The sequence below is a fragment of the Sceloporus occidentalis genome, unplaced genomic scaffold (assembly GCF_023333645.1).
Source record: "Sceloporus occidentalis isolate IW3139 unplaced genomic scaffold, rSceOcc1.0.p SCAF_7, whole genome shotgun sequence".
Lineage (NCBI taxonomy): Eukaryota > Metazoa > Chordata > Lepidosauria > Squamata > Phrynosomatidae > Sceloporus > Sceloporus occidentalis.
In genome coordinates, this window is record NW_028316987.1 from 36231556 (window position 1) to 36258110 (window position 26555).

General features: G+C 39.4%; 1 protein-coding gene across 3 annotated transcripts in view; it reads left to right on the forward strand.

Annotated features, from left to right (window-relative positions):
- Window positions 1-26555, forward strand: part of ELMO1 (engulfment and cell motility 1) — a 357340-nt gene that overhangs the window by 321671 nt on the left and 9114 nt on the right. For all 3 annotated transcript variants that reach the window (XM_089532586.1, XM_089532587.1, XM_089532588.1), the window contains 4 exons: window positions 11020-11183; window positions 13846-13958; window positions 15341-15448; window positions 21115-21197. In XM_089532586.1, coding sequence (XP_089388712.1) covers window positions 11020-11183; window positions 13846-13958; window positions 15341-15448; window positions 21115-21197 — 468 coding nt within the window. The remainder of the gene's footprint in view (window positions 1-11019; window positions 11184-13845; window positions 13959-15340; window positions 15449-21114; window positions 21198-26555) is intronic.

Here is a 26555-nt window from a genome sequence, read left to right on the forward strand (position 1 = left end):
CTCTGTAGTTATTCAGAAGTTTATACATATTTATGCAGAATAGGGATGTGGATGCTCAAGAGCAATTCTGTTCACAGCCATTTAACAGTGCCTATTCCCCTGTAGTTAGTAAACAAAGGGATGTGCTTCCCATTTTTTCATATAACATTGTATGTAAGTTTTTAACTTTGCAGCGGTTAACAAGTTGCACATATTAATGCTCTAATCATGTTTATTCATGCAGTGAAGATGATTCATATACCTAATCTATGAAATGCTGTAAGTCTTGTTTACTCAGTAAAAGTTATAGGCCAGGGGTGATGTGAGGGGATATCCTGGAGCAAAAATGCCACATTGGAATAGAGTCTTGGAAGGCTGAAAACTTAGCCTATTTTATGCAAAAATGTGCTGGCCAAATGGCCGTAATAAAGTTGTTGTTGTTGTTGTTGTTGTTGTTGTTGTTGTTGTTATGCAAAAAAATTAAACCCTTCTCTTCTACCCCCCCCCCTTTTTGGGCTCCCAAATGCCCTCCAAATGTACTTTTAAGGAGCATGGAAGGCATTTCCACCATTTTGGGGGTTCTCCTGGGCTCGCCAGGAGTCAAAAACAATTTTTAATCATTCGGGGAGTTTTGCCCTGAAACACTCTGAAATATCCCCTAGGAGTATAAGTGCATTTTCACCATATTTTGCAAGGGTAGGGGTGGATCAATGTAGGCCCCGGAGAGGCCTTTTCTTTTAAACCCAAGCCTGTTGAAAATGCTGCCATACGCCCTAGGAACATTTGGGGGCAAAATATTTGGGGAGAGTACAAGATACAGCCCTCTGAGGTCTCCTAGGGGGCTAATGTGCCCCCGTAGCCATTCACAGGTGCCAATTCTTGGTCTACAAATTGAAATCAGGTCTTTGTTTCTTCTCCTACCTTGACTTTGAATAACAGAAAAAGTAAAGGATGGCAAGGCTTCTTCCTTCTGTTTTTATCTGAGCAAAACTGTCACAGAATGGAAGAAGAGAATGGAGCTAGAGTGCACAGAATTGCTCTTGTGCATCCACATCCCTGTTCTGCTTAAATGTGTATAAACATCTGAATGACTACAGAGGGCCAACCCTTTAGCATGCATATGCTGGTGCTGATATACAGAGATGCCATCTTCCATCAGCAAATAAACAAAATACAGGTAAAACATAGTTGGATAACAGGCCATCCACTAGACATTGCCCATGCTTTATTTTGGGCATGGTTTCATGAGACACAAGGTATGAGGGAGAAATAGCATAGTTTCCAACTGACCTACACTTCAGTTAAATAATGAGCAGTTTCACACAGACTGTCATATTCAACTGTCATATCCTTTCACTTGACAGTGAAGCCTTTGTATGTTGTAGTTATTTCATGTCTGCTTTGCCTCAAGACATATAACAGCATAGAGAGGGTAGTGCTTACTCCTTTCTCCAGTGAGAGTATTCCTAGGTTTGTTTTGTTTTGTTTGAAGACAGCAAAAGAAATATTTTTGTCTTTCACTCCTGTTATTCCCATTTAAGAAGTAATGGTCAGAAAAGGTAGTGCTTCAATTAATTCTGGATAATTCTATTTAGTTTGCCTGTTTAAATAACCAGCCTAACTTGCCCTTCCTGGTATAATATAAATTGGAACATAAATATCCATCAGATTATGTATTTCTTCAAATATGCACTTTTCTCACCTCAGATCTTGCATCTAAAAGTATGTATGCTAGGAAAGGTTGTGTAGGAGGATGCATTAGGGGAAGATATGCGTGCAAAAATAAACAAAGATACAGAAAAATGCATATTTTAGGAAACATTTTGTACAAAATGACATATCTCTGGAGGTTTTGAAAAGAAAAATAATAGGATGATGTGGATAGAGTAATGACTGAGTATTTATAAAACTGACATGGCCTGGGTGTAGACTGATTGTGTCCAGTTCTGGGCACCACAATTCAAAAAGGACATTGAGAAACTGGAGCGTGTCCAAAGGAGGGTGACTAAAATGGTGAAAGGTCTGGAAACCATGCCCTACGAGGAACGACTTAGGGAGCTGGGGATGTTTAGCCTGGAGAAGAGAAGGTTAAGAGGTGATATGATAGCCCTGTTCAAATATTTCAAGGGATGTCATATTGAGGTGGGAGCAAGCTTATTTTCTGCTGCTCCAGAGACTAGGACCCGGAGCAATGGATGCAAACTGCAGGAAAAGAGATTCCACCTCAACATTAGGAGGAACTTCCTGACAGTAAGGGCTGTTCGACAGTGGAACAAACTCCCCCGGAGTTTGTGTCCTTCCTTGGAGGTCTTCAAGCAGAGGCTGGATGGCCATCTCTCGGGGATGCTTTGATTGTGATTTCCTGCATGGCAGAATGGGGTTGGACTGGATGGCCCTTGTGGTATCTTCCAACTCTACGATTCTATGATTCTATGATTCATGCATCCCAGGAAAAGTAATTCACATTATCAAGGCCAAACAGAGGTGACACACTACCTGCCTTGGATTCTATCCCAGGAGAAAAGTAGAGAGAGAGATTCTCAAAATGGTGGTTCTTAACCTTTGGTCCTCCAGATGGTTTAGACATCCAACATGGTTTTATGCCTGTATGGTTTATTTCTCTTTCTTACAGTCTTAGTTTTAAAACAAGTCATGTATTAATATTCAGTTCCCAATGGGTTTTGTTTCCTCACCTGTATATTTATAGTAATTCAAGACGTTAATGTGCTTATTTCAGCAATTAATGTTCCATTTCCTCCAAGCTATATTTACAGAAAACACACACAAACACATCCAATGATGGCAGTGCTGCTTTCAGATTCTCAGTGGCATCTTTTTTCCAGTTCTACTGTAGAAACTGGGTTTGACTTTGCTTCTTTTAGACTTTTCCATTCTTACTTTCCCTATGTGCCTCCCTGGACCTCTGATTTCTCTTGAAGGCATACATCTTGCATTCTTAATCCTAACCAGTGAGTGTTAACCTCCTCCAAAAAAAGCTTTATTATTTAAAGTTTTTAAACATTTGACAGTGTTGGTAGTTACATCTCTTGCTGCATCTTTGGGATTGTGCTTGCCTTCCTTGTCTCCAGCACATTCTAGAAGTTTTTCTCTTTATTTTTCCTTCCAAATTGAAGTGATGCAATGAAACAGTCTGTTTAGTCAGTCTCATTCCTTTATTCTCTTGTATGGGGCTAGGACAGGATGGGCCATTTGCATTCTTTCAAATGCAGCTTCCATCAGCCCTAGTCAGCAGAACCAGTGGCGAGAAATCATGGGAATTTCAGCTATCTAATTTATGCTCTACTGTAAGTCTTGTTTACCCAGCAAAAGGTATTATTATTATTATTATTATTATTATTATTATTATTATTATTATATTTCCCGCCTCTCCCTGTGGATCGAGGCAGGATTACATCAATAAAATAATACAGTACAGTACAAAAATACAGTAAGCGGATGAGCCCTCCCTTTGCCATCTATGTCATCAGACCTCAGAGGGAGAGTGAGGCCTGCCAGCTCCATCGGGTCTGGCCTGAACTAAGAAGAGCCCTCCCTCTAGTCCATCTGCCTTGGTCCAGGCCTCAGAGGGAGAGAAGAACCACTGGACTTGATCCTTTTCCTCACCACCATTCCCTTCTCCTTTTGTATCGTGTCTTTTTAGATTGTAAGCCTGAGGGCAGGGAACCGTCTAATTAAAAATAATAATGGTAAGCCGCTCTGATAGTTTTTAGGGCTGAAGGGCAGGGTACAAGTACTCAAATAAATAAATAAATAAATAAATAAATAAATAAATAAATAAATAAAAATATAGTCAATAAAATGCTAACATTAGTTCAATAAAATAGCTAGACCATCATCTAACCATCCAATATCATACAATCATAGTCAGAAGTGGAGCATTTCATTTTTAGTAATCTCCTATATAAGGTGGGTAAGCCTGCTGGAAGAGATCCATCTTAAGTGCCTTCTTAAAGGCATCTAAGGTGGTAATAAGATGGATCTCCTCTGGTCGGCTATTCCACAATTTAGGGGCCATAGCAGTGAACTCTCTGTGGGACGTTGTCATTATTATTAGCCTGGCCTTATAGTATTCTAGTAAATATTTCCCAGATGTTCTGAGAGTACAGGGCAGATTGTGTAGGGAGAGGCGTTCCCACAAGTAACTCAAGCCCAAGCCATGTAGGGCTTTAAAAGTGATAACCAACACTTTGTATTGTGCCTGGAAGCTGATCGGCTGGGGGTGATGTGAAGAGATATCCTGGATCAAAAATACCACATTGGAATAGCGTCTTGGACAACAAGTGAAGGGCCATTGGCTGCAGTGAGGGACAGAGAAATGGTCTATTAGTATACTGGCAGCAAGATAGAGGTAGCTCACCATATTTGTTTTGCAGAATTGTCCATCCATATGTTATCTTAGAAAAACAACAATATCAGAGGTGGAGCTTGTCTTTCAAATATTATTACTGCAGATCAAATATTGTCAGCCTTTACTAAAATATTTTCAAAGAAAAGGAGATAAAGATTAGTAATGGTGAAATAAATAAGGATCCAGTTTGAAGCAATACCATTCTGCAATGCAGTCTTTGAATTTCTATTTACAATGTTTGAAACCTTAAAAATTATAACTGAATACCAACATCTCTGATTACTTCAGTCAATCCTTTCGCTTGCAGTTCATGTTAAGAATTCCAGTTTCTGAGGCTTCGTGGATGAATAATAACGCTTAAATTGTTTCAGTATTAGTATAAAGTATTGTACTCATGTTTAAAATGAAACTGCTTCACTGTGGCAAAAAATAACACAAAGGGAATTCTGCCTGTTTGTGAGTCTTGTCCAACTGTTATGTAACTGTTCTTTTGGACTGCAGCCAATCTGTAAGATCAAGGTAACCTTTCAGGTAGGGCCAATTTTTGCAGTTAATTCATGCAGTTAATGCAGTTGTCTGTAATTGTTGGTAAAGCTATCAATTATCCTGGTGTTAGGTCACTGCCCTGATACTAGTAAAGCAAATAGAAATGTCATATTGGCGTTGCTTTTAGTTGCATCAGTTGCCTAATCTTTGCTCTTTGTCTCCCATGAGTGCCACTTAATTCCCCACTTCCTATATCAAAAGCAGGAAATTTGAACTTTCTTCTAGGAAAGAGAAATTTTGGTTGGATGGATGATTGGTTGGTTGACTGCACAAAAATAAATTTTGTAATATTGAAATATGTGAGTGAGAATGAGAAGAGAACAGAAGTGGAGATCAAGAATGGTAATGGAGAAAGCTATCAAAAGATAACAAGACAGAGATGATTTGAAAGTAATGAAATTATACATTCGAGTTAATCTGGTAGGTGGCTTGAACACACTGTCGGCTAGAGGATAAATGGAATAAGCATCCTATATAGACAAGCCATTTGGTCTCAGCTACTTACATGAAGCCCATGCTTATCTGATGGGTAGTTTCCTTCCCAGCATTGTATTTATTTATCTTCTGGACCCATTGCTCCATGTTGTATTTATGATGTGAAATCAGTTAGTCCTGCTACTTTTAATTCTTTGAATACAGTGGAAGGTTGCATGTTGCAATGAATGTGCTATTTGGTTGCAACAGAAAGTATCCTATTGTGCTTTCAAAGCTAGGTGATTGTGACATGAGTTTTTGTAGACAAAAAATATTTTTAGCTCTTGTGTGAAATAGGCTGATGGCTGGTGAACTTTACTAGGACTTAATGTAATTCTGCATCTCTTGAAGAAACCACATGCCTGTATTCCACTAGACTTGCACCTGAATTGAGATAATTACATGTAGCCACAGTGCACATAAACAAAAGTTGGATGGTCGAGGTTTGGAACAGATAGGCATGAAAGAGCAGCCCGAATTGGCTCTGGTAAGAAGCAGGTTAGAACTGTGCTGTCTGTATGGACTGCTCCCAAGATGAGCCGTGAATGCAGGGCCAATTGGTACCAACAGGAGTTGGACTATCCTGGCTCCTTTTTGCTCCGGTCCTAAGGACCGGAGCATGGCTTCAGTACAGCTTCCATCCACTTTGGAGATGTGCATCATTTAATCAGCATGCCTCCAAAGTGGCCAGAAGCTGCTTCATTTGGCCTGTCTGTTTCACTCCCATCTTTTAGAAGTGCTTGACATGTGTATTTCTGCATGGTAGGAGGTTTGACTGGATGACCCTTACAGACCCTTCCTATTCTATGATTCTACTCTTCCTCCCGCTTTCTTCTGCCTCATTTTTGCATTCCTCTGTTTTCCCTTGCATGGGTAGACTTTAATTCCTTGAATCTCAGAGCTGTTGTATCTGTTCATTGTAACATGCTGTGTATCTAAGTGGTGCTGTATAAATAAATGAATTGGCTGGGCACTTTTCAGATCACATAATGTATAATTAAATTAATAGAATTTTGAGGGGAAATATCGTTAACAACACATTGTCTAGTCAAGCTTTCTGCAGATGAAAATATTGGTGGCCATAAGATTTTGCCTTGTTATCTTCTGCTATTGCACTGCGCAGACAACAGGGCCAGCAACCAAACTTAGAAAAATTCTGTAGGCAAAAAACAAAATAAACGCTTTGGTCTAAATATATTACACTTTAAATTATGGAATTCCCCCCTTAGGTGTCAAAATCTAGCACACTTAATGAGAAGTTGTCAGCATCTCGATGAATGCAGGTTGTTGTCAGGAACAAATTATCTTAATTGGAAAAACTGAGCTTCACTGGAATGTGTGTCTTCAGTGATACTATATAATTATTGCCAGAAAGGCAGAAACAGAGAACTGAAGCTGAAGAGTTCCTTTTATGAAAATCTGATCTGACAAGCATTGGTTTCTGAATAAGTGATAAGCAACATAATTTTATTCCAAGTTCTCTGGAGTCTTTTTGTGTTTTTATTCTAAACATTTATAGTACCGTTTCCAAGGCCTAATAAATCTGGTGGATGTATTTCAGATTGTTTCACCAAAGGTTATTTCTGGCCATTAGAGTTGGAATAATGCTGCAATTTCTGTTTTGCAATAAGAGAGAAATGGCAGAATGGGGTGAAATTCACAGTGCTTTTAATTTTTTGACAGGGATGTTAATAAGAAGCATTGTTCCCTGTAAATTAGCAACCATGATTACAGAATTCATTGTCAAAATGGATTCTTAATGGAGTCTCCTGCCAGGCAGATAGCATTACTGTTGTTTTAAAGGATTTCTCTTCAAAGGATTAATCTTCTTTCACGACCCCACATTACCTAATGGATGCCTTTTACTAAAGGCACCAAACTAGTACATGAAACATTGCTTTCAGCATTCTTTTTGTTTCTGAATAGGTCATATTCTTTGGCTTTACATAACTAAAATCTGCAGAAATGCAGATGCATTTGCACAGTGCAATGTACATTTAATCCATTCTCTTACTTCATGAGAACAAAATGTTTGGCCTGTCCATAAGAAATGACAAAAAGTGGATATCTCTCCTGGTAGAATGGGAAGCCTCTTCTTGGGTGGGCCTGAATTGTGCCTGTCACTTTTACTTTAGTCTTATGAATGGAGTTCAGACGGCTGGCCACCAAAGATTACTATTGTTGTTTCTTCATTGCCACACCTCTCTGGCACTATGAAATGGGAAATAAAAGAACTTTACATGCTTCTGAGCATGAATGCAGTCTACTTGGCCTGGCTACTTTGGCAAGCCCCTTTAAAAAGAGTGGATGGAAATTGTACAACGGTATTCACAGAAGGAAGGGTATGCAGTGCCCTGTGTTTGATCTTTCATCCATAGCCTTCACACAACTTCAGCTTATATATATAATTAACTTAAAAGAATAAAATATCCAAAACTAATGTTAAAAACTACCGCTCATTAGGCAGAGAGTGGTGTCAGCTCAAGCAGAAGATCTTAAGAGTCATGGAAAGAGAGCAAACTGGTTTTTTGTTTTTTATTGTTGTTTAAAACTTGGGCAGGAGAGAGATGCTTAAAGGGTTTCGTGCCTCATGTGCCAAAATAGCCTGGCTTCCTTTGGACACTAACTCACCTGGATATTTTTATTGTTTATTTATTTGTTTGCAAGGGCACCCGTTGTTGCTATACCACAGAAGGCAGTAAAATATCTTGGGCTACCCTTGTTTTTGCCACTTGATTTGTGACGAGTTTATAAGATTAAAGTGAGGGCCAAGCAAGTTGCTAGCCCTTTCTTGGCCTGTTCTAACAAAAGTAAACATTGCTTTTGAGCTTTCATAATTCTTCAGGGTTTTTCTTTAAGTCTACGTCCTTATCAGATAGACTCCTTTGGGAGGAGTGATAGATAAGCAGGTAAACAGGGGGAGTAATAGGCAAACAGATAAACACTGTGAGGTGCTGGATTTTGTCAGACCCAGCAGAGTGTGATGTATGGCTGTTTGGACTGACATCAGTTCTTCCCCCACTGGAAACTTCCCTCCCTCCATATTAATTAACTGCATCTCTGTAATATTTTCTTAATAATTGCTATGCAGATTTACTGCTCTTGCTGAGCTGTTTCTTGTTCCAGTTTTCTAATTTGATTGGTATGGTTTGTCTTTGGAACCTCTCTTTGATTTTGATGTTCTTGTTTGAGTGCTTTACTCCTCTATAAATATATGACAGTTAATAAACATGTTATGCAAGAATGCATTTTGGGAGCTCCAGGCAAAAATATGACTGATTAGAGGTGAATTAACCCCAGCATAAGGACACAGGGTCATGTGATGATTCTATGAGCCAGTTAAAGTCAGGAGAAGAATGACATCCTAAAGTGTTCAGGGCTGTAGATGCTCCTTGGCGATAAAATGGTGTGCCCATCTGGTGCTTCACCATGGAAGAATTTGTTGTTTTACATTCTTGTGTTAAAAACAAACATTCAGTGCTTGGCTTTGCTCTTGCCCTATTCCACTATCCTGAGGCAAGGAAGTAGAAGACATAGAAGCAAAAATAGCAAGTTTTCATTGCATAGCTATAACACTTTTGGGGATCTATGGTCATTAATCTAGTTGCCTGGGAGATTCTAGACTATGTTGAATCTCCAACTGTTAACTTCTCCAGTTTTGGACATAGAAATTAGATTTGAATGGAGGATCTAATACAGTGTCAGACCACATGAGCCTTTCAGATGGTGGCAATACTGAAACATGTAAGACAATAATCACTGAGAAAGGGAGTAGGTAGTCCTTAGATTACTGTATCTCTGTTTTAGATAGAGATGGAATTTTTAACAGACAAGACAAGTAGTGCTGTGATGGTGGGGCCATTAGACAACATTTTTTTCTGCCTTAAAGGGAGCTTTATTTACTGTGCTTCATCTTATGACAATGGCACAGATCTCTCGATCTTCACCTCTTCAGGATGTCTCCCTGAAATTTCCAGGCAAATCTTCTGAAAAACCCTTTCACTGAATGTTGATGACAAGCTGCATTCAGTGAAGGAGCTGCCCAGATTTTTCTTTCATACTTCCAACTGGAGTCTCTGAAGAAATAAAGAGAAAAGGAGTCTCCCTAGTTTTGTATCCATTGCTGGACTCAATACCATAGAATCATAGAGTTGGAAGAGACCACAAGGGCCATCCAGTCCAACCCCCTTCCATGCAGGAACTCCCAATCAAAGCATCCCTGACAGATGGCCATCCAGCCTCTGTTTAAAGACCTCCAAGGAAGGAGACTCCACCACTCTCCAAGGGAGTGGGTTCCACTGTCAAACAGCCTTTACTGTCAGGAAGTTCCTCCTAATGTTGAGGTGGAATCTCTTTTCCTGCAGCTTGCATCCATTGTTCTGGGTCCTGTTCTCTGGAGCAGCAGAAAACAAGCTTGTTCCCTCCTCAATAAGACATTTCTTCAAATATTTAAACAGGCCTATCATATCACTTCTTAATCTTCTCTTCTCCAGGCTAAACATCCCCAGTTCCCTTAGTCATTCCTCATAGGACATGGTTTCCAGACCCTTTACCATTTTGGTCACCCTCCTTTGGACACACTCCCGTTTCTCAATGTCCTTTTTGAATTGTGGTGCCCAGAACTGGATACAATATTCCAGGTGGGGTCTGATCAAAACAGAATACAATGGCACTATTACTTCTCTTGATCTAGACACTATACTTTTATTGATGCAGCCTAAAATTGCATTGGCCTTTTTAGCTGCTGCATCAAACTGTTGACTCATGTTCAACTTATGCTCTACTTGGACTCCTAGATCTCTTTCACATGTAGTCTTGTTCAGCCAGGTCCATTCTATTCAGGTCGTTTTGAATTTTGATCCTGTCCTCTGGAGTATTAGCTATTCCTCCTAATTTGATGTCATCTGCCAATTTGATAAGTATGCTCCCAATTCTGTCATCCAAGTCATTGATAAAGATGTTGAATAGCACTGGGCCCAGGACAGAGCCCTGTGGGACCCCACTGGTCACCAAACTATCCTGAGGATGCAATGCAGCGAATGTGTACCTGGGAACAGTTCCTATTGAACTCAGTGGAGCTTAACGAAATTCAGTTAATCTTCCAACATGCACAGTATCTCTTTCTGTTCATCATGTGATAATACCAGCTGTGGGAAGTCCTGGCTTAGCTCTGTTCTCTAGTACTGGTGAATGTAGTCAAGTGTGATATCAGAAGGCACTGTGTACATGGGAGCTCTAGTGAACTATGTGGCAAGGGCTGGGCTGGAGATAATAGTGTACAGAGGAGCTGGTGGAAGCAGGCTTGCTTCATGGTGGACACAGGCAAATTGCTGCAGTTTGTCACATCACCTTCTGAATAGCCTTATCTGAATGAGAAGGAGTTTAGTTGTGTTTGTTTTCCTGTCTAAAGTTGTATGTGAAATGACAAGTGGAAAGATAAGTTGCCCTTTATCCTATAAAAATGTATGTCCCATGTACCTCATATTATGAACATTTAAAACTGGAGAGCAATCCTGGTTTACACCAAATTGGAGTTAACTTTTTGGTACTTTTGAGGAGCAGGTACAAGTTGTTTTTGGAATGAGATTACATGTATCCAATGAAAGAGATTGCTCAGATTTACCAAGACACTTTTTTTCTTTTATCTATAGGTAATGCAAGTGGTGAAGGAACAAATAATGAGAGCGCTGACCACAAAGCCTAGTTCTTTGGATCAGTTCAAAAGTAAACTACAAAATCTAAGCTACGCAGAAATACTGAAAATTCGCCAGTCTGAGAGGATGAATCAGGAAGATTTCCAGTCTCGTCCAATTTTGTAGGTGTTCTTCTGACAATGTCTTCCTTTTACACCCTCCTTCCTCCCTGAAATGTCTAGCAAATGCAAGTGACATTTGTGAAGGTCTTCAGGAATAACCCTGGGGAATCAAAGCTGTTGAGGGCCAGAGTATATTTTAACAAAAAAAGGCAGTCAGATCTACTTTGAATGCATCCCCTTCATTCTGCAGACATTTAAAAAGAAGTCTCTTTGTGTGCACCTAAAGTGGATTCTTCTCATCCCCGTAGGCTTAGAGTAGCCTATTTGCAGCACACCAAGCTTTGACATTTTCACCCTTTGTCTGTGTCTCCTTCCCCCAGATGAATTTTTCTCTCTAGCCCAGTTGCAGAAAACAAAATGTCCCCATCAGTGAACCAGACAAAATGAAACCCAGGTCAAAAGCACAAGAGCATCAGCATCCTTGGTGAATTGTTGTGCCATCTGTACCAGCAACAAAAACAAAACAAACCACTGCCCTTATCTACAAAATAATCTCACTCATTTACATCTGTTAATAGCGGTTTCGGAATTCCTTTCATATTGGTTTGCACTGTTCAACCTAGAGGCAGATTAGCAATACATTTCTATACCTCTAGCAGGCCCAATTTCTATGTTAACCAGAGTGGAAGGGCCCCAGACCATTTTTTACCCCTGTGCACCACAGAGTTCCTGAGTCTTACTCCATTATATAGCTGTTTTTATTTTGTTCACTGTCAAGAATCTAACCTTAATAGTACTGTAAATTAATGGATTCAGTCATGCAGTGCACCTCAGCAATAGAACATGAAGTCAAGTTTAAAAAATAGGGATGCTTATATTTTCTGCCTGGAAAGCTACATATCAAATCATTTTTAAAATCTCAGGGCTTTGATGTGTAATTTCATGAAGCACTCTAAGATTCTGTTTTCAGTTTGTTGATAAAATGTGGGTGGGTGGGTCTGAAGACAGTATTTATAGTACACATTACATCAGCATCCTGCCTGAAAAGCTTTGGTCAGTATGTTAAAAAGAATGCATGCCTTAATCCATTCAGAATATTAATTGGAGGAACAAAGAAGAAAGCACCTGTCATACAGCTGTCTGTGGTTGCAGCATAACACTCAGAACTTGGAAACATTATTCCCAGAATCCCCAATTCAGTATGGCTGGGGTAGTTTGAAAAAGGAACATTTTTCCAAGGTCTGAATTCTTGTATCAGTAATGTTCCCCATAGATGAAAAGAACGACCAAAAGTATGAGTACATAGGCTTATTGACAGGATGATATCAGTACGTTTTGAACATAAATGCTTTTTCTAATAGGAAACTAGTCAATATAGAAATCAATATAACTCGAATATAAGTACATTAGGAAAATGAGGGTGTTCAGGTTTTTGACAGAATAATTTAACAATTTCAATACTTATATCCTAGTATAAAGGCAGTTGGTTCCTGATTGTCAAGAAAGTTGTATTGTCATTGTTGTCATTTTAGGTGTGTGGTGTCACTGCCGTTTCAGGTATATTCTCTTAGTGTTGCTAAGAGCATGCCTAATACAGACTTCCAGACCTTAGAACTTCCCAAATGGGTTGAGCTGTAACTTCCAGCCAACATAGCCAACTGGAGGTGAGGGGAATTGTAGTCAACCCATCAGGAGGGCACAACACTGAAGAAGCTGAACTAGTTTGTGTACTAAAAGCCCTGTCCCCAATTGGCTGGGCACATGAAATATTTAGATCAATGATTTGCCACCATAAGTGCAATACAATACAGAAAGCTCCTCAAAGATCAGTGGCTCATATCAGGTTTTGTCATTAAACTTTAGGTGATAAAGAAGAGCACATGGTATTTGATAGTGATGTATCAAATACACACACATTTTCCAGTCCTTGATGAAAAAGGGAGTCAACACAGTGGTCTACCATCATAAGGTTTTTCACATTTGGGGGCTATTTCTGCAATATTGCACATTTTTAAAAATGCACAAAATTATGTCTTCCTGTGCAAAAACAATTTTTCTGCCTCTGTAAAAAAAATTTACAGAAACTTTTTTTTTCAGGGAAAAACCTGAAATCTCAAAAAAAAAAAAATCATTGGAAAATGTGTAGAAAGCTCTCACAACCTTTAACCAACCAGGATAAAACTTTTAAAATCATTCATTCAAAAACAAAATAGATGGTATATTTATATGCCTAGTACCTTGTATGACTGTTGCTTGCTAGTTGAATGAGATAGACACCTGCCTTCTCGCATTGTTGTCGTTGAGTGCCTTCAAATCATTTCCAACATACGGCAGCCTTAAGGCAAACCTGTAACAGGGTTTTCTGGGGTTGTGATTGTGTGACTTAACCAAGGTCACCCAGTGGGTTTCCATGGCCAAGCAGGGAATCGAACCCTGATCTCCAGAGTTGTAGTCCAACACTCAAGACCATACTGGCTTTCATGTTGCTCTTACAGATAATTTTTAGAATCATAGAGAACTGCACCACATTCCTAAAACTTCCATCTTCCTAGTACAGCTAGAGCTCCAATCTTCTAGCAGCTAGAGCTCCAAGCCTGTCTGGATAGAAGCTGCATGCAATATATAAAGTTCATTGACTTCCTAGCAGAACTTAGTTATATGTATCTAAGTTTGCCACTGTTTGCTTGTTTGTCTCCTGCACCCTTCTCCGGATCCTGCACAGGGAGCTAAAAGAGAAGATTCAGCCTGAAATTTTAGAGTTGATTAAGCAGCAGCGTCTAAATCGTCTTGTTGAAGGAACCTGCTTTAGGAAACTCAACAGTCGACGGAGGCAAGGTACTAAGTAGAATTGTTTCCTCTGCCTCTTTATACTCACCTTCATTTTTGATTGGCTGGGGGGGAAGGTTTTTTTATTGTATCAGGTGTTTCAGAACTGGTGAGAAGAGTATAGTTTCTACTGTGTGTTGTAAATGCAGTGTAAAGAAGAGACATTGGTCCAAAACACACTACAGAAATAATCCAGTTTGGGACTGCTTTAACTGCCTTGACTCAGTGTTAAGGAATCCTGAGAATTGTAGTTTGTTATGACACCGGAGCTCTCTGATAGAAAAGGCTAAATGTTTCACAAAACTACAGTTCCCAGAATTCCCTAGCATTGAGCCAGGGCAGTTAAGCAGGTCTCAGGCTGGATTATTTCTGCAGTGTGGTTTGGACCATTGTTTCACTGATCCATCAATTTCATCATCCAATCTTCCCAAATAGGTTGTCTATCTCCTTTCCATTGTGAAGCATACACAATCCGCACTGCTGAAATCATATAAAACATAAGTTTTCCAAATTTTTCCTCAATTTTTTGATCTAAAATCATACCAAATAAAAAAAAAATTGGTGCTGTGCCTTCTTTAAAAGTTTGAAATACTTCTGAAAGTGTGGATCAGAATTGGTTTGGTCATACTTACTTTGAAAGTGTGATATCCGGCAGACTTGCATGACAAATACCTATTTTCAGTTTCTAAAAAACTAATTCTAGACCTCACTATTTCAGAGGAATCCAATTATTATTTCTTTGTTTTATTGTTCTACATGAGTTTTAGATGATGTAAGAAAGTGGTTCTCAATCTTTGACCCTCCAGATCATTTGGTTTTTATTTCCCAGAAGCCTTTACTTTCTTACTATTACCTGTTTTCTAAAACATAGTGGCAAAATACAAGATGTGTGTTTTGCAGATATTTTGCTGGGATTTATGGTAGCTCTTAGATAGGAAGTTCAGATGCAAACGTACTGCATTTTTTGGCAGATCCAACATTATATGGCCTGTTTATCAAATAGTGGTGATCTAGAAAGGAGACACCCTGGCTGTCTTCATTTCAAAAAAAGGAATTGGCTGGCATTGACCTCATATCCTCATGACTGTTGCAACCTGATCCTGCCAACAAATATTATAAAGCAGCAACTCTCAAAAAACATTTCCAGGAGCAATTATAGTGGCAGAAATGAAATGTGTCAGAGAGGTAAATTCATGTTGCATCTCAAGAAAGGGCCAGATCTCAAACGAGGAGTATGAGATTTAAGATTATGATCGATCAGTCCTACACAATATCTGTTGATCAATCTTACTCCTTGCAAAGTGGGAGTCATTTGTTTCTTCCTGAATTATTTCTCTTGGTTCTTAGACTACAAATTAATGCTTCTCCATGACTTTCTGTTTTTTTATCAGACAAATTTTGGTATTGTCGGCTTTCCCCAAACCACAAAGTCTTACATTATGGAGATTTGGAAGAGAGTCCCCAGGGAGAAGTTCCTCATGATTCATTACAAGATAAATGTAAGTATTTCAGCAATAGTAACTGTTATGGGTTGCTTTTTTAATTTTATAATGAAACTGAGAAAAGCATTATGCCAAACAAAGTAGGATTTCAAAAAATGAAAAGGAGTCAAGTGAGGAATATGGGATAGAAAGGAAGGTGAAAAGCAGGTGCATCTCTTATGTAAAGGAGAAAGGTTGTAGAAAGGAATGGTAGGCAAATGTTCCTTTAACTTCTTTTTTCTTTCATCCATTTTTCAGATGGATTGTTTTCCAGGCGTTATTAAATGTTAGAGCAAGTAAGCCCTTTTCCTCCATCAGAGTTCTCACTAGTCTCCTTTCTTTAGAGATTTTGTTTAGTCCTCCTTGAAGGTCATCACTCATGGCAGGTTTGTGTATTATGAGTTAACGCTGAAGGGGAAAGTGCAATAAAGTCACACATCTTGTTTGACAATTTCCCGGATCATGACAAGGAATACAGTGCCACCCTAAAGACTAATCAATTTATTATAACACAAGAGCTCACTATGTCCCCACATCAGCAGCTAGAATACATCACTCTTTAGGGAAATCTGAGAATTTCCCTTTCATGTGTTAGCTAGCAATCCAAAAAGTAGAAGTGAGATACATTGGCAATTCTTCACGTCATGCTGAGTGACGCCATCCTCATGGTTGTTTCTGGCCACTTTCTGTCCTCCCATCCCTGTCTCAGCCTCTACTGCCTCCTTGGCTGCTGTCCACAGTTCATGCCCTTCCACCACACTAGGGCTCTCAGTTTTGCTGCAGACTCCCCAGGCCCAAAAGGAGGACAGTACACAGGCCAACACTTGAAAAAGTGTAAGAACTCCACTTGCACATTTCCAGACAAGTCATTTATTTAAGGTCCATGCCATTGAAGATTGCACCCTGAAATACCTCCTACAGACTGTGACAGACATCACATCATCAGACTAAATTACCATCCCCAGGCAGAATCTGAAGCTAATGGATAGTCAGACCAGAAAAGTGTGAATTGAGGTAATTATTTTGTCAATAATAACCACCAGTAGGCATATTTCTGGAAAAGTGTTATTTGTCACATCTTCTTAGTAAAGGCTAATTGAACAGTAAGACCTTCCTATTAAAACACTCTTTGAGTATCCTTGAGTTGGCTCTTCTTTGATTTAGAATAGCTCCTTAATAGGCTCTGGAGCCAAGGAAGACTGGCCCAATGCCTTCTGTGCTTCCACCAGCAGGCAAAAATCTTTTTATTCTTAAAGGATTTTAGCTGGGTTGGTATTGAGGGAGGTGTGTTAACTTCTTTATTTGTGCGTGTGTTCCAAATCTGCTTCTATGTTTTGGTGTTTGTTTTTATCTCATTTGGTTACTGTTAGCTGGTTTGAATGCCTTTCTTGGTGGGAAAGCAATATATTGATGTAATAAATGAACATATAATCCTTTCAATAAGCATTTGTAATGTTGGTCATATTCAAGATTTGCTTCAATGTGGTGGCTAAGTGTATGAACTACCATAGTTTTCTAAGCACCACTTTAATCTGTTTCTTAAAACCAGCAAAAACAGGCAGATCATTCAGGGATATACAGATGTCAAAGCTAATAAGTTTGAAATGTGTTTGTCCTCTGAGGAGAGGTTGCCCAAAAGGTGAAGATTAAAGGGCCTCAGCAGACCTTCACACCACCAGCTGTACACACTTACTTTCACTGCTTCTCAGATTGGCCTCAGGATTATTCCAGGCTTTTGCAACAATTCTTCATCAGAATCTAGAGAAGGGTATTTTTATACTAAACTGTTTATCTCTTCTCATGGTTAGAGAAATGGTTCAGAATGACAGATTATCATGAGACAGTCTTCAGTAACTTTAAAGGGTATACTCAGTAGTTGACTGCAGCTCAGGCTTCATTAATTGTAAAAGTAGCAATAGCAAGTACATTTCTATACCACTTATCAGTGAACTAAGCACTCCCTAAGCAGTTTTCAATGTTTAAGTTAATTGCCCCCAACAAGTTGGGTACTCGTTTTACCAACCTATGGAAAGTTGCAAGGCTGAGTGGACCTTGGAGATCCTGGGATTGAACACACAACCTTGTGGTTTGCAGTACAGGCATTTAACCACTGCACGACCAGGGCTCCCTGTAAGTATGATGTGAAAATTAAATACTTAATAGTCAAACCTGAGGTATCTTGGGCCTGGGACAGACTGCCCCAAAAGGGCGGCCTTCTGGCGGCCTATTTCCCTCCGGAGGGATGCTACAGCCACTAAACTGCATGGTGTCCACGGAGCAAAAAGAACCTGGAAAAATGTGTTCTTTTTGAGTTGCCGGGTGGACATCACGAGTGTGGCAATGGTGCACTCATGACGTAAGTGACGCACAACTATGTGTATATGCTGCATCTTGCTTACGTCAAAATGGTGGCGCCCATGTACATGGGACGCCGCCATTAGTTCACCACCACGCCATGCTAGGATTAGAGCTGTCTGTCCTGTTCCTTGCTAAACTGATACAGATTATTTCACTTTCAGGTAGTTTTCTTCCATTCAGTCCAAGCCAGGATATCTGTCCTTCAAGAATGAATTGCAGTGTATTAGTGGAGAAAATTGTTCTGAAAGGAAAAGCAGTATCACATTTCGTAAAGAGAACAAGTAGCTTTGAAAACAAGTCTACAGAAGTTTCTAACCCACAAAATTGCCTTATCATCATATATCTCTGTTAGATAGTTGTGGCTCATTGGTGATATGAGGCAGAAGACCCACAATTCTTTTCAAATGCACGAATAGCATGGTTCTCTGCCTGGCCATCTGGAAAGTGGATAACCTCAAAGTTGATTAAATTCAGGAGGGGGCTATATCGGTGGATGGGCCTGGATCCTCTTGTTTCCCTTCAGAAAAATAAGGAATTATGAAGAAGCTGGGAAGATCCAAGCATGTTTATCACGTGTTCCTGAAGAGAGGCTTTGTACCAAATGAAGAGATCATTACCACATTCATAAGCCCGTGTAACATATGAGCTGGCGTCAAAACATCTTGGCTGCTAGATGGCCCCAGATTTAGTGGCAATCATAAGACTTGCAGAATGTGGGGGTTGGGGTCCTTTTTCTTTGAATCTGTGTCCATCTGTTCCCCTATCTAGTCTGATGGCTATTTTAGGCAGAATGTGGAAAGGGAAAAGGTCTGGCTGTTAAACATTTTAAAGGTACAGGGGGAAAGTACTTAATAGAATAACAGCATTAAAGCTTTCTGGTTATTAGTTTTCTTAGTATGCTCGCCAGAGCTAGTTTTGGCAAGCGATGAAAGCAGTGGTCAGGAGGGAACTATTCCTTTAATCAGAAGAGTTCTTCATTTCATATGTAGATAGAAAATTCTGCTTAGTAACAATTCTCCAGTTCTTTAAAACAGTTCTTTAAAGGTCCTTCTTTTACTTTTGCTGGAAGTGAGTTGATGGGTCAGTGACACTCATGTTTTCACCTACCATCTACTGGCCAAATCATAAATTTTACATTTCATACTCATACTCTTTCCTGTATTGCAAGAGCATTAAGAAAAAAAAGTATATAGCAAGGGAAATAGAAAAAAGATAGGGAGATCTTCTTAGGGAAATCTTGACTTGATGACCTCAGGAGAAGTTTCCACAGCTTGCAGACTAGTATACAAAGAAAATCCATACAGTACCATTAACGTGTATCCTTTCAAGTAAAACTTGAAAAGATACAACAGCTTGTTCCATAACAGGTGAACTGACATAATAAAATATGCATGACTGTTGAATCTAGCCCAGGAAGGATGAAATAAAAAAGTTTTTAAAGTTCTTGTCTTGTTTCATCTGATAGATAAAAGAGACATGGTAGTTATCTCAGCTTTCCCATATGGTACTGTGTACATGGATCCTTTTTCAAGGGAGGAGGCGTAGTAATTCCCCCTAAAACTGACTTTGATTTGAAGCCCAAGTGTGTTTTTTATCTGTTAATACACATGCTGCCTTTTTCCAGCCTTGATTGTTGCTTGCTTGTGCCAAATAGGCTACTTGAGGACCTCAAATGCCCTTCCACATAACCTTTTGCTCTGGAACAAAGTACCATTGCCAGGTGTCTATTAACAGCATAGTGCAATGATTCGGGGTGCTTTTGTAAGTTACTCAAGCTTATTGCAGTGCAGTGTGAAAAGGAAGAGCAGTATATCATAGACACCAACTGCATGGTATTTTCAGTATTACTGGTGACAAATAACATGTATGCACACAGGTATGCCATGAAGACATTTATAGTCATGAAAGCTCATGGAAAAATAATAACCATTTTATTCTAAATGTGCTGCTACATTTCTTTTCCCCTCCTCTTCTCTTCTTCCTTTTTTGTTCTAAACAATAAAGTTTAGCAAATTTGAAAGCAGTATATATAACATGCAACATTTTGTTTTATCAACTAGTAGGTGTTAACATTTCTTCCTTTCTTCCTTCACCCATTAATGTCCTGCTATCACTTACTTTTTTTGGAGCTTTTTAGTAATTTGAAAGCTATATAATTTCCCTTTCTGTTGTTAAAGTGCAAGTCCATAGAAAGAGACTCCCATTACACAGGGTCATAATATACCACTATTGGCATTACCTTGAACCTCTTAGAATAGTAAAAATTAAGTGTAGCATTTATAAATAATACGGAAGGTCTCTTTAGTAAAATAGCTTTTAAAATAAGGGATTTTAAACATGTATATCTTCCATCATTTTCAGGAGTGAAGCAATGATATATCATTCCCAATGCCTTTACAACGTGTCTTAGGGAATAAATATATCACTTTCCATTGCCAGGGAAGGGGAAATCAAAGAGAAGCATGTTCATTTGTTCTTCCCAGTCTCATAAATGTATGTGGTTGAGCATCACTCTTTCCTTGGAGTGGTTTTCAGCTGGAAAAAAAATTGGAAAAGCTGTTGTCTCATAGAGGATGACACAGCGGTAATAGGACCATGCACCTACTGTGGCCATGTTCCCACTTACCGGAAAATCCATTTCCTGAACCAATCCCTGAAACCAGTTCAGAAAAAATGTGATTCCCACTATGTTTGCACTGGTTTCAGGAATTGGTTCAGGAATTGGCAAGTGGCGGCGGACAGCTTGTTGGTCCGGCCCGTCACTGGCCTCTCCTGGCCCCCAAATCCCCGGCCCAGCCTCCTTACCGGCTTCTTTAGTCTCTGACCAGCTTCCCTGCGGCCTGTTTTTAAATTTCCCACTTCCAGGGAGGACGGAAGGAGGTCCACAAGCTTAGTGGAAAGAGAGATGGTTTGAACTTTTTCCATAATAAATAAAGTGGCCATGCATTTAGAGTTATCAAGGCATGAAGAGCATGAGAACATTCTGTCTTCATTCTTAAATCCACTAAACTGGCTGCATGTTCCACTGAATTCAGTGATATTTCTGAGCAAACATGTATAGCATTCATACCAGCCCATAAATCTTAATTTCTTAAGAAAGGAGAGAAAGCCAGCTATCATTTTCATGTGCAACTTTAATTATTTTAGGTTTTCCTGATTTTTTTGTTTGGCTCATTATTCACAACAGATGTTGGAACATGGCACAAGAAATGATATTTCTGACATGTCAGTTTTGTCTTGCATCTTTGATGCCATGGTAGGGTGTTGTTTGTTTTTTTTTCGTATGTTGGACTATATCTCACAAATTCTCTTTTCTTTTGATACAGTGCCTGTGGCAGATATAAAAGCAGTTGTTACAGGAAAAGACTGCCCTCACATGAAGGAGAAAAGTGCCCTGAAACAAAACAAGGTATCATTTTCAATAAAATCAAATAATATTTTGGTTACAAACTTTGCATTTGATAAAAAGAAGGTATTTGTTCTTCCCACGTCAGAAGATTTGTGGATTTTTTGTCTTAATGTTTTGTTGTTTTTTAACTTGGCCCCAAGTGAAGTCTTAAAGCAAGCAAAATCCTTTAAACAAGCATCATATATAAATCCAGTGGAACTAAGTGCACATTAATGGAAAATATAGCACTGTGAAACCATTCTCTATACATTTAAGCCTGACCAGTGTAAGCCACATGAAACAGAACAACAATACAGGTTGAGTATTCCTTACCCAGAAAAACAAAAAGAGGAAGAAGACCCATTGACAACACTGGGAATATATTTTCTGTCACTTGTAGTTGTTCAGGACAGCTTTTAGAAACATATAGCCGGTGAGGGAAGGGATAAACATGCCACCACTGCAGTACACATAGACTGGATCCCTGGAGAGGCACTGCCAGTTAGTTAGACGCTAGTCTACTATCTGAACCAAGGGTGTAACTTTAATATAAAGCAACTTCTGGTGTTCTCTTTCCTAACTATTTTTGTACCTCTTTCCTTTCCCCATTTCTTCTTTGGGGGAAAACTATTTTTATTATTATTTTTATTATTTGATTTTGCCATAAACCTCTAAGTATTTCAATAATTTATGTTTTCTAATAGAAAGAAACAAGGCTTGTAAATGTAATTAGTTCCCTTTCCAAGCACTCTTACTATGCCTTCCCCAAAAATGTTATCCTTGCCTTTATACTTGTGAATAAACGTAATTCTTGGTTTTCCCATTTCTCAACATTTAGCTAAAAGTCTGACTTTCTGTTATTGTTATTTTGTCTCTGCTATAGTCCTCCTGCCTATAGTACGAAACACACTCTCCTTCCCATTCATCTCCTTAAAATCTCAATACCCACAACAGAATGTAAGGCAGCAATACAAGGTACAGCTCAAATCAGCACTTGAAACATGTCATATTCCTCCTCCACCATTTAGTGAGGCCACATCTGCATAACTGTAAAAGAAACTTTTTGAAGTTATAGTTACTCCACAAAAGTGCAGTTTGTTATGTTGTTTGCCTTCAAGTCTTTTCTGACTCATAGCAACCCTAATGTGAACCTATCTTGGAATTTTCTGGGCAAAATTTGTTCAGAGGGAGGTTGCCTTCTTCCTTCTCTAAGGCTGAGACAGTGTGACCTGTCCAAGGTCTCTTGGTGTGTTTCCATGGCCAAATGGGGATTCAGAACCTGGTCACTAGAGTTGTAGTCCAAAACTCAAACCACTACACCATGTTGGCTCTCATCTAATTAGGGTACAATCATAATTTTATGTATTTAGAAGTTTGATATGAGGGGAAGAACTGCTTACAATTAACTATTTTTGTAACTAGTTAGTTTCATTCTTTGATGTATATTCCAGCTCTTCATCCAATTGCCTTGTTAGAAGTACAATCTGCCCTCTTTATTCAGGGGATTAGTTCCAGGACTCACTATGGATACTAAATTACATGGATGATCAAGTCCTTTATGTAAAATAGACAGATGAGAGTGTGGAGAGTGATGGAGATTCTGTGAAATGATGAGAAGTGCGCTGAGCACTGTGCTTGGATCTCTGCCATGGGGAAAATAAAGGAGTGTTTTTTCTAAGGCTACAACTGTTTCCGTAACGTGACAGTGAGACCAGAAATGCATGGACCTGTTTGAGAGCCCTATAAATACCTGACAGATCTGACAGTTTCTATATTAACATCTGAAATTTCAAAGTACTAAATTCTCCAGAAAGCTTGCATAAGTACAGGACTATGTAGGTGGTCGGGTTTCTATGGTTGCATGAGAAATTCACTCCATTGAGAATTTTATGCATATATACAGTTCTGCACCTTGTGGACTGAATAAATTATTGGATGCAGTTTGCAGTCAGAAATCTGTACATTTCCACACTTGAAATTTTTTATTTAAAAAAAGTTAAGTGGCAGACACACTTTTAAGAAATATGCCCAAAACTTCCCTGCGTACGTTTCCAAAATATGCACAAATATGTTTTAGTCAGTGGAGATCTGCATCCATTAATGCACCCATTAGTAAAACACACACAAAAAGAAGAAGGCTTACAAAGGGCATTTTCCTCCATGTGCCTTAACTCTGCCTAGCAACTGTCTTCATATTTAAACATTGGCAGACCAGAAGTGACAGAATGCTGCTGCCACAAGCAAAGAAAAAACATGGCAGAATATACTTACTGGTGGTATCATCATCTTTCCATTTGCCAGTATACAACTTTTTTCCCTTCTAGTGGGATCATTTAGCAATAGATAAACTCTGTGTCAGATGGAAACCAAATGCCTGTCATTTTTTGGAATTTGCTTAAATTAAAAACACTCCTCCTGTTCATGCCTTTTAAAATAAGACTTCCTGAAAAATGTCATATGCAAACAACAAACAAAACAGTAACAAACCTGCATTGATTCAATGAGCCTTTAAATGAAGGACATTTGGGGGTAAATCTTGACTATACACTGCATTTAGCTCAGCATAGCTCAGTCCTCTTGTACAGAAAATGTTTTGGGTCTAGAGCCCTTTTTCAAAAGCTTTTATTTTTCTTTCCTTGTTTTAGGGGAATGTCAATATGACGGCTTCGTGTACTCCCAATCGAGTAGTATGATGCTCATCAAATAACAAAAAAGAAAAAGAATAAACAGGAGATGCCCCTTTCCTTATGAAACCTTTGAGTAATATGACTAGCATTAGAAATTGGATAAATAAGGAGTTTACAAATAGTAGGGGAAATTATGGTACAGGTGCCCTAACAGTGTATCACTTCAGAATACATGTGATGAAGAATGCATCTTTGAGTGCTTCTGAACTTTAAAAAGTTCTTCCCTGTAACATAGAAAATATTCATGTAAAAGAAATGAGTATACTAGCTCTCCTTCCTGGGGGTTTAATAAGACAAGTGATGTTATTCTTTTTGTTTGGCTATGTGTGGTAGTAGTTTGAGGGTTGCTGTTCCAGATTTTAGATGGTGAAACAGACTGAGACCACAGCATGGGAGGAAGAGAGGACTTTAATACTTCTTTTGATGCAAATCAAGTTTTCTTCTCATTGCAAATAACAATTACCTAATTTTGTTTGGGAAAAGGGGGAATACAAAGAGTTACATCTTCCCTCCCCTTCATGCCACAGTCCCTATGCAGTTTGAGTTCTCACATTTATTGGTTTTTTGAACTCATTGTACAGGGTTTCGTAATACACTGCCTTCTCAAATGAGATAACATTCCGACAGATCCTTCCTTCTCTTCACACGATTCTTCTGAAATGTGTAGATTAGCACTAACCAGGTATAAACTAAACACTGGTACAGATCTTGGAAAATTATTTTCTTGGATAACTGTTCCCAGCATCCCCTAGCCAGCATGGCCACTGTCCGTGCAGGTATTGGGATTCTGGGACTTGTCCTCCACGGAGCTTTCCCAAACTGTGGCGGGATACAAACCGCCATATAGTACATATAGGATACGTACTAGGGTTAGGAAGGGGCGGTGCTTCCGCACCCCCCTAACCCTAGTACGTATCCTGTACGTACAAGATGGCGGCGCCCCTTCCACATGGGCGCCGCCATCTTTACGTACTGGACGCATAGCGTCCAGACGTGTCGCGGCGCCTATGACGTCGCGAATGCGCCAGAGGCGCCTCGCGACGTCATAGAGGCGCCGCAAAAAGAAGCTCCGAAATGGAGCTTCTTTTTTGCTCCGCGCGGGAGCCGCGCAGTTTGGCTGCTGCAGCTCCCGCGAGGAGCAAACGGCGGTGGGGAAGCGCCGCAAAGCGGCGGTTTGTATCCCGCCTGTGTTTCTTCTGCTGTCACAGTGGTCTCTTGCAGTGAGCACCCTGCAGTCCTGAGCTTACTCCTGAGTATGCAGATAGCCATCCACTTGATTCCATGCATCGTCAGCCTGATTCCAATAACCTTCAGCTGATGATGTAGTCTGCTAGATGGGGGGAGAGAGGCAGGGAAGGAAAATGGGGTAGTATAGAGAAAGAGAGAGAAAGGGGATAATAGAAACATGCATAGAAAGGTTGTGGGCCTAGCTAGTTTGGGCTAAAACCGTACCTGCCTCCAGTATACAGTCCTTGGCAGATCACTTCTAAGGGAATGCCACCCTAAACAGAATAAAGGCTTTCCACCTCTATTTTAAATGGAAAAGGGGTATAGAAATTTAAATAGATAAACCAGCACTGGCTAAAGTACCTGCAATGGAGAAAATACCAACAGAATCAACCTCTGCAAGAGAAAGTACTGCCAACCTTCTGAATTCCTCACTGTCTGGTTACATTCCTACATATAACATTTTTCAGCTGTTTCCACCAGTGGATGTACACATTGCTTGGGCATTACAATTAATTATGTTTTACAATTATTATTTCTGCTTATGAAGCAAACAGTTTTTCCGTAACAACTTTCCCCTAGGAATACCGAGCAGCTTCAGAAAGTCCATGTATATTATACACGCTTGTTACACAGTGTTGTTGGATAACATGTTAACCAGTTTCTACTGATGTTTGCAATCAAATGACTGTTTGTCTCTTCCTTTTCCTCTTGTTTTCAAATTCCCCTTAATTGTTTTCAAAGAATGAAATATTACAAGATATTAACAAATGAAATATAAGATATGGTTGCACATTGTTCTTGAACTGTTATTGCAAAACATCAAGAACAAAACTTGCCATCACAAAATTATCAGGGTTTTTTAATGTATCCTTCCGTAATATTCAACTGTTCCATAAAATTCAACTATTAAAATAGAGTCTCAAACTTTTGTGTCCTTTCCACTACTGGTAATCTCTTCACATACACATACCTCAATTTAGTCACCTGGTTAAAATTCTAGCTGAAAGGTTGAATAATGCTATCTGATCTTCAAGTTTTCTATACAGAACATGTAGATATTTTGCTAATGTTTGGTAGCCTATTATTCTTGGGTGTCTTGTAAAATTCGGATTTTAATTAAAATCTACGCACTGCGACAGTGAGATGCAGGGAACACCCATTTGGCCCCACCCACAGAAGCCCCACCCCAGAGAAGCCCCACCTCTCACAGTGGATGACATCCCGGGTGGGGATGCCTTTGGTAACCACCAGTGTCTTCCATTCTTTTATTTTGCCAGATGCGCTAATGATTAGAGAAGCACTCTGTAGTGAGATGCCATTTCTAAACAATTGTGAATGCAACCATAGATGTATCTGTGATATGATGGTCTAAATACCCTAAATCTTGGAATCTAAGCAGGGTCAGCTATGGTTAGTACTTGGATGGAGACTACCAATGAATGCTGCATATTATATTTCAGAG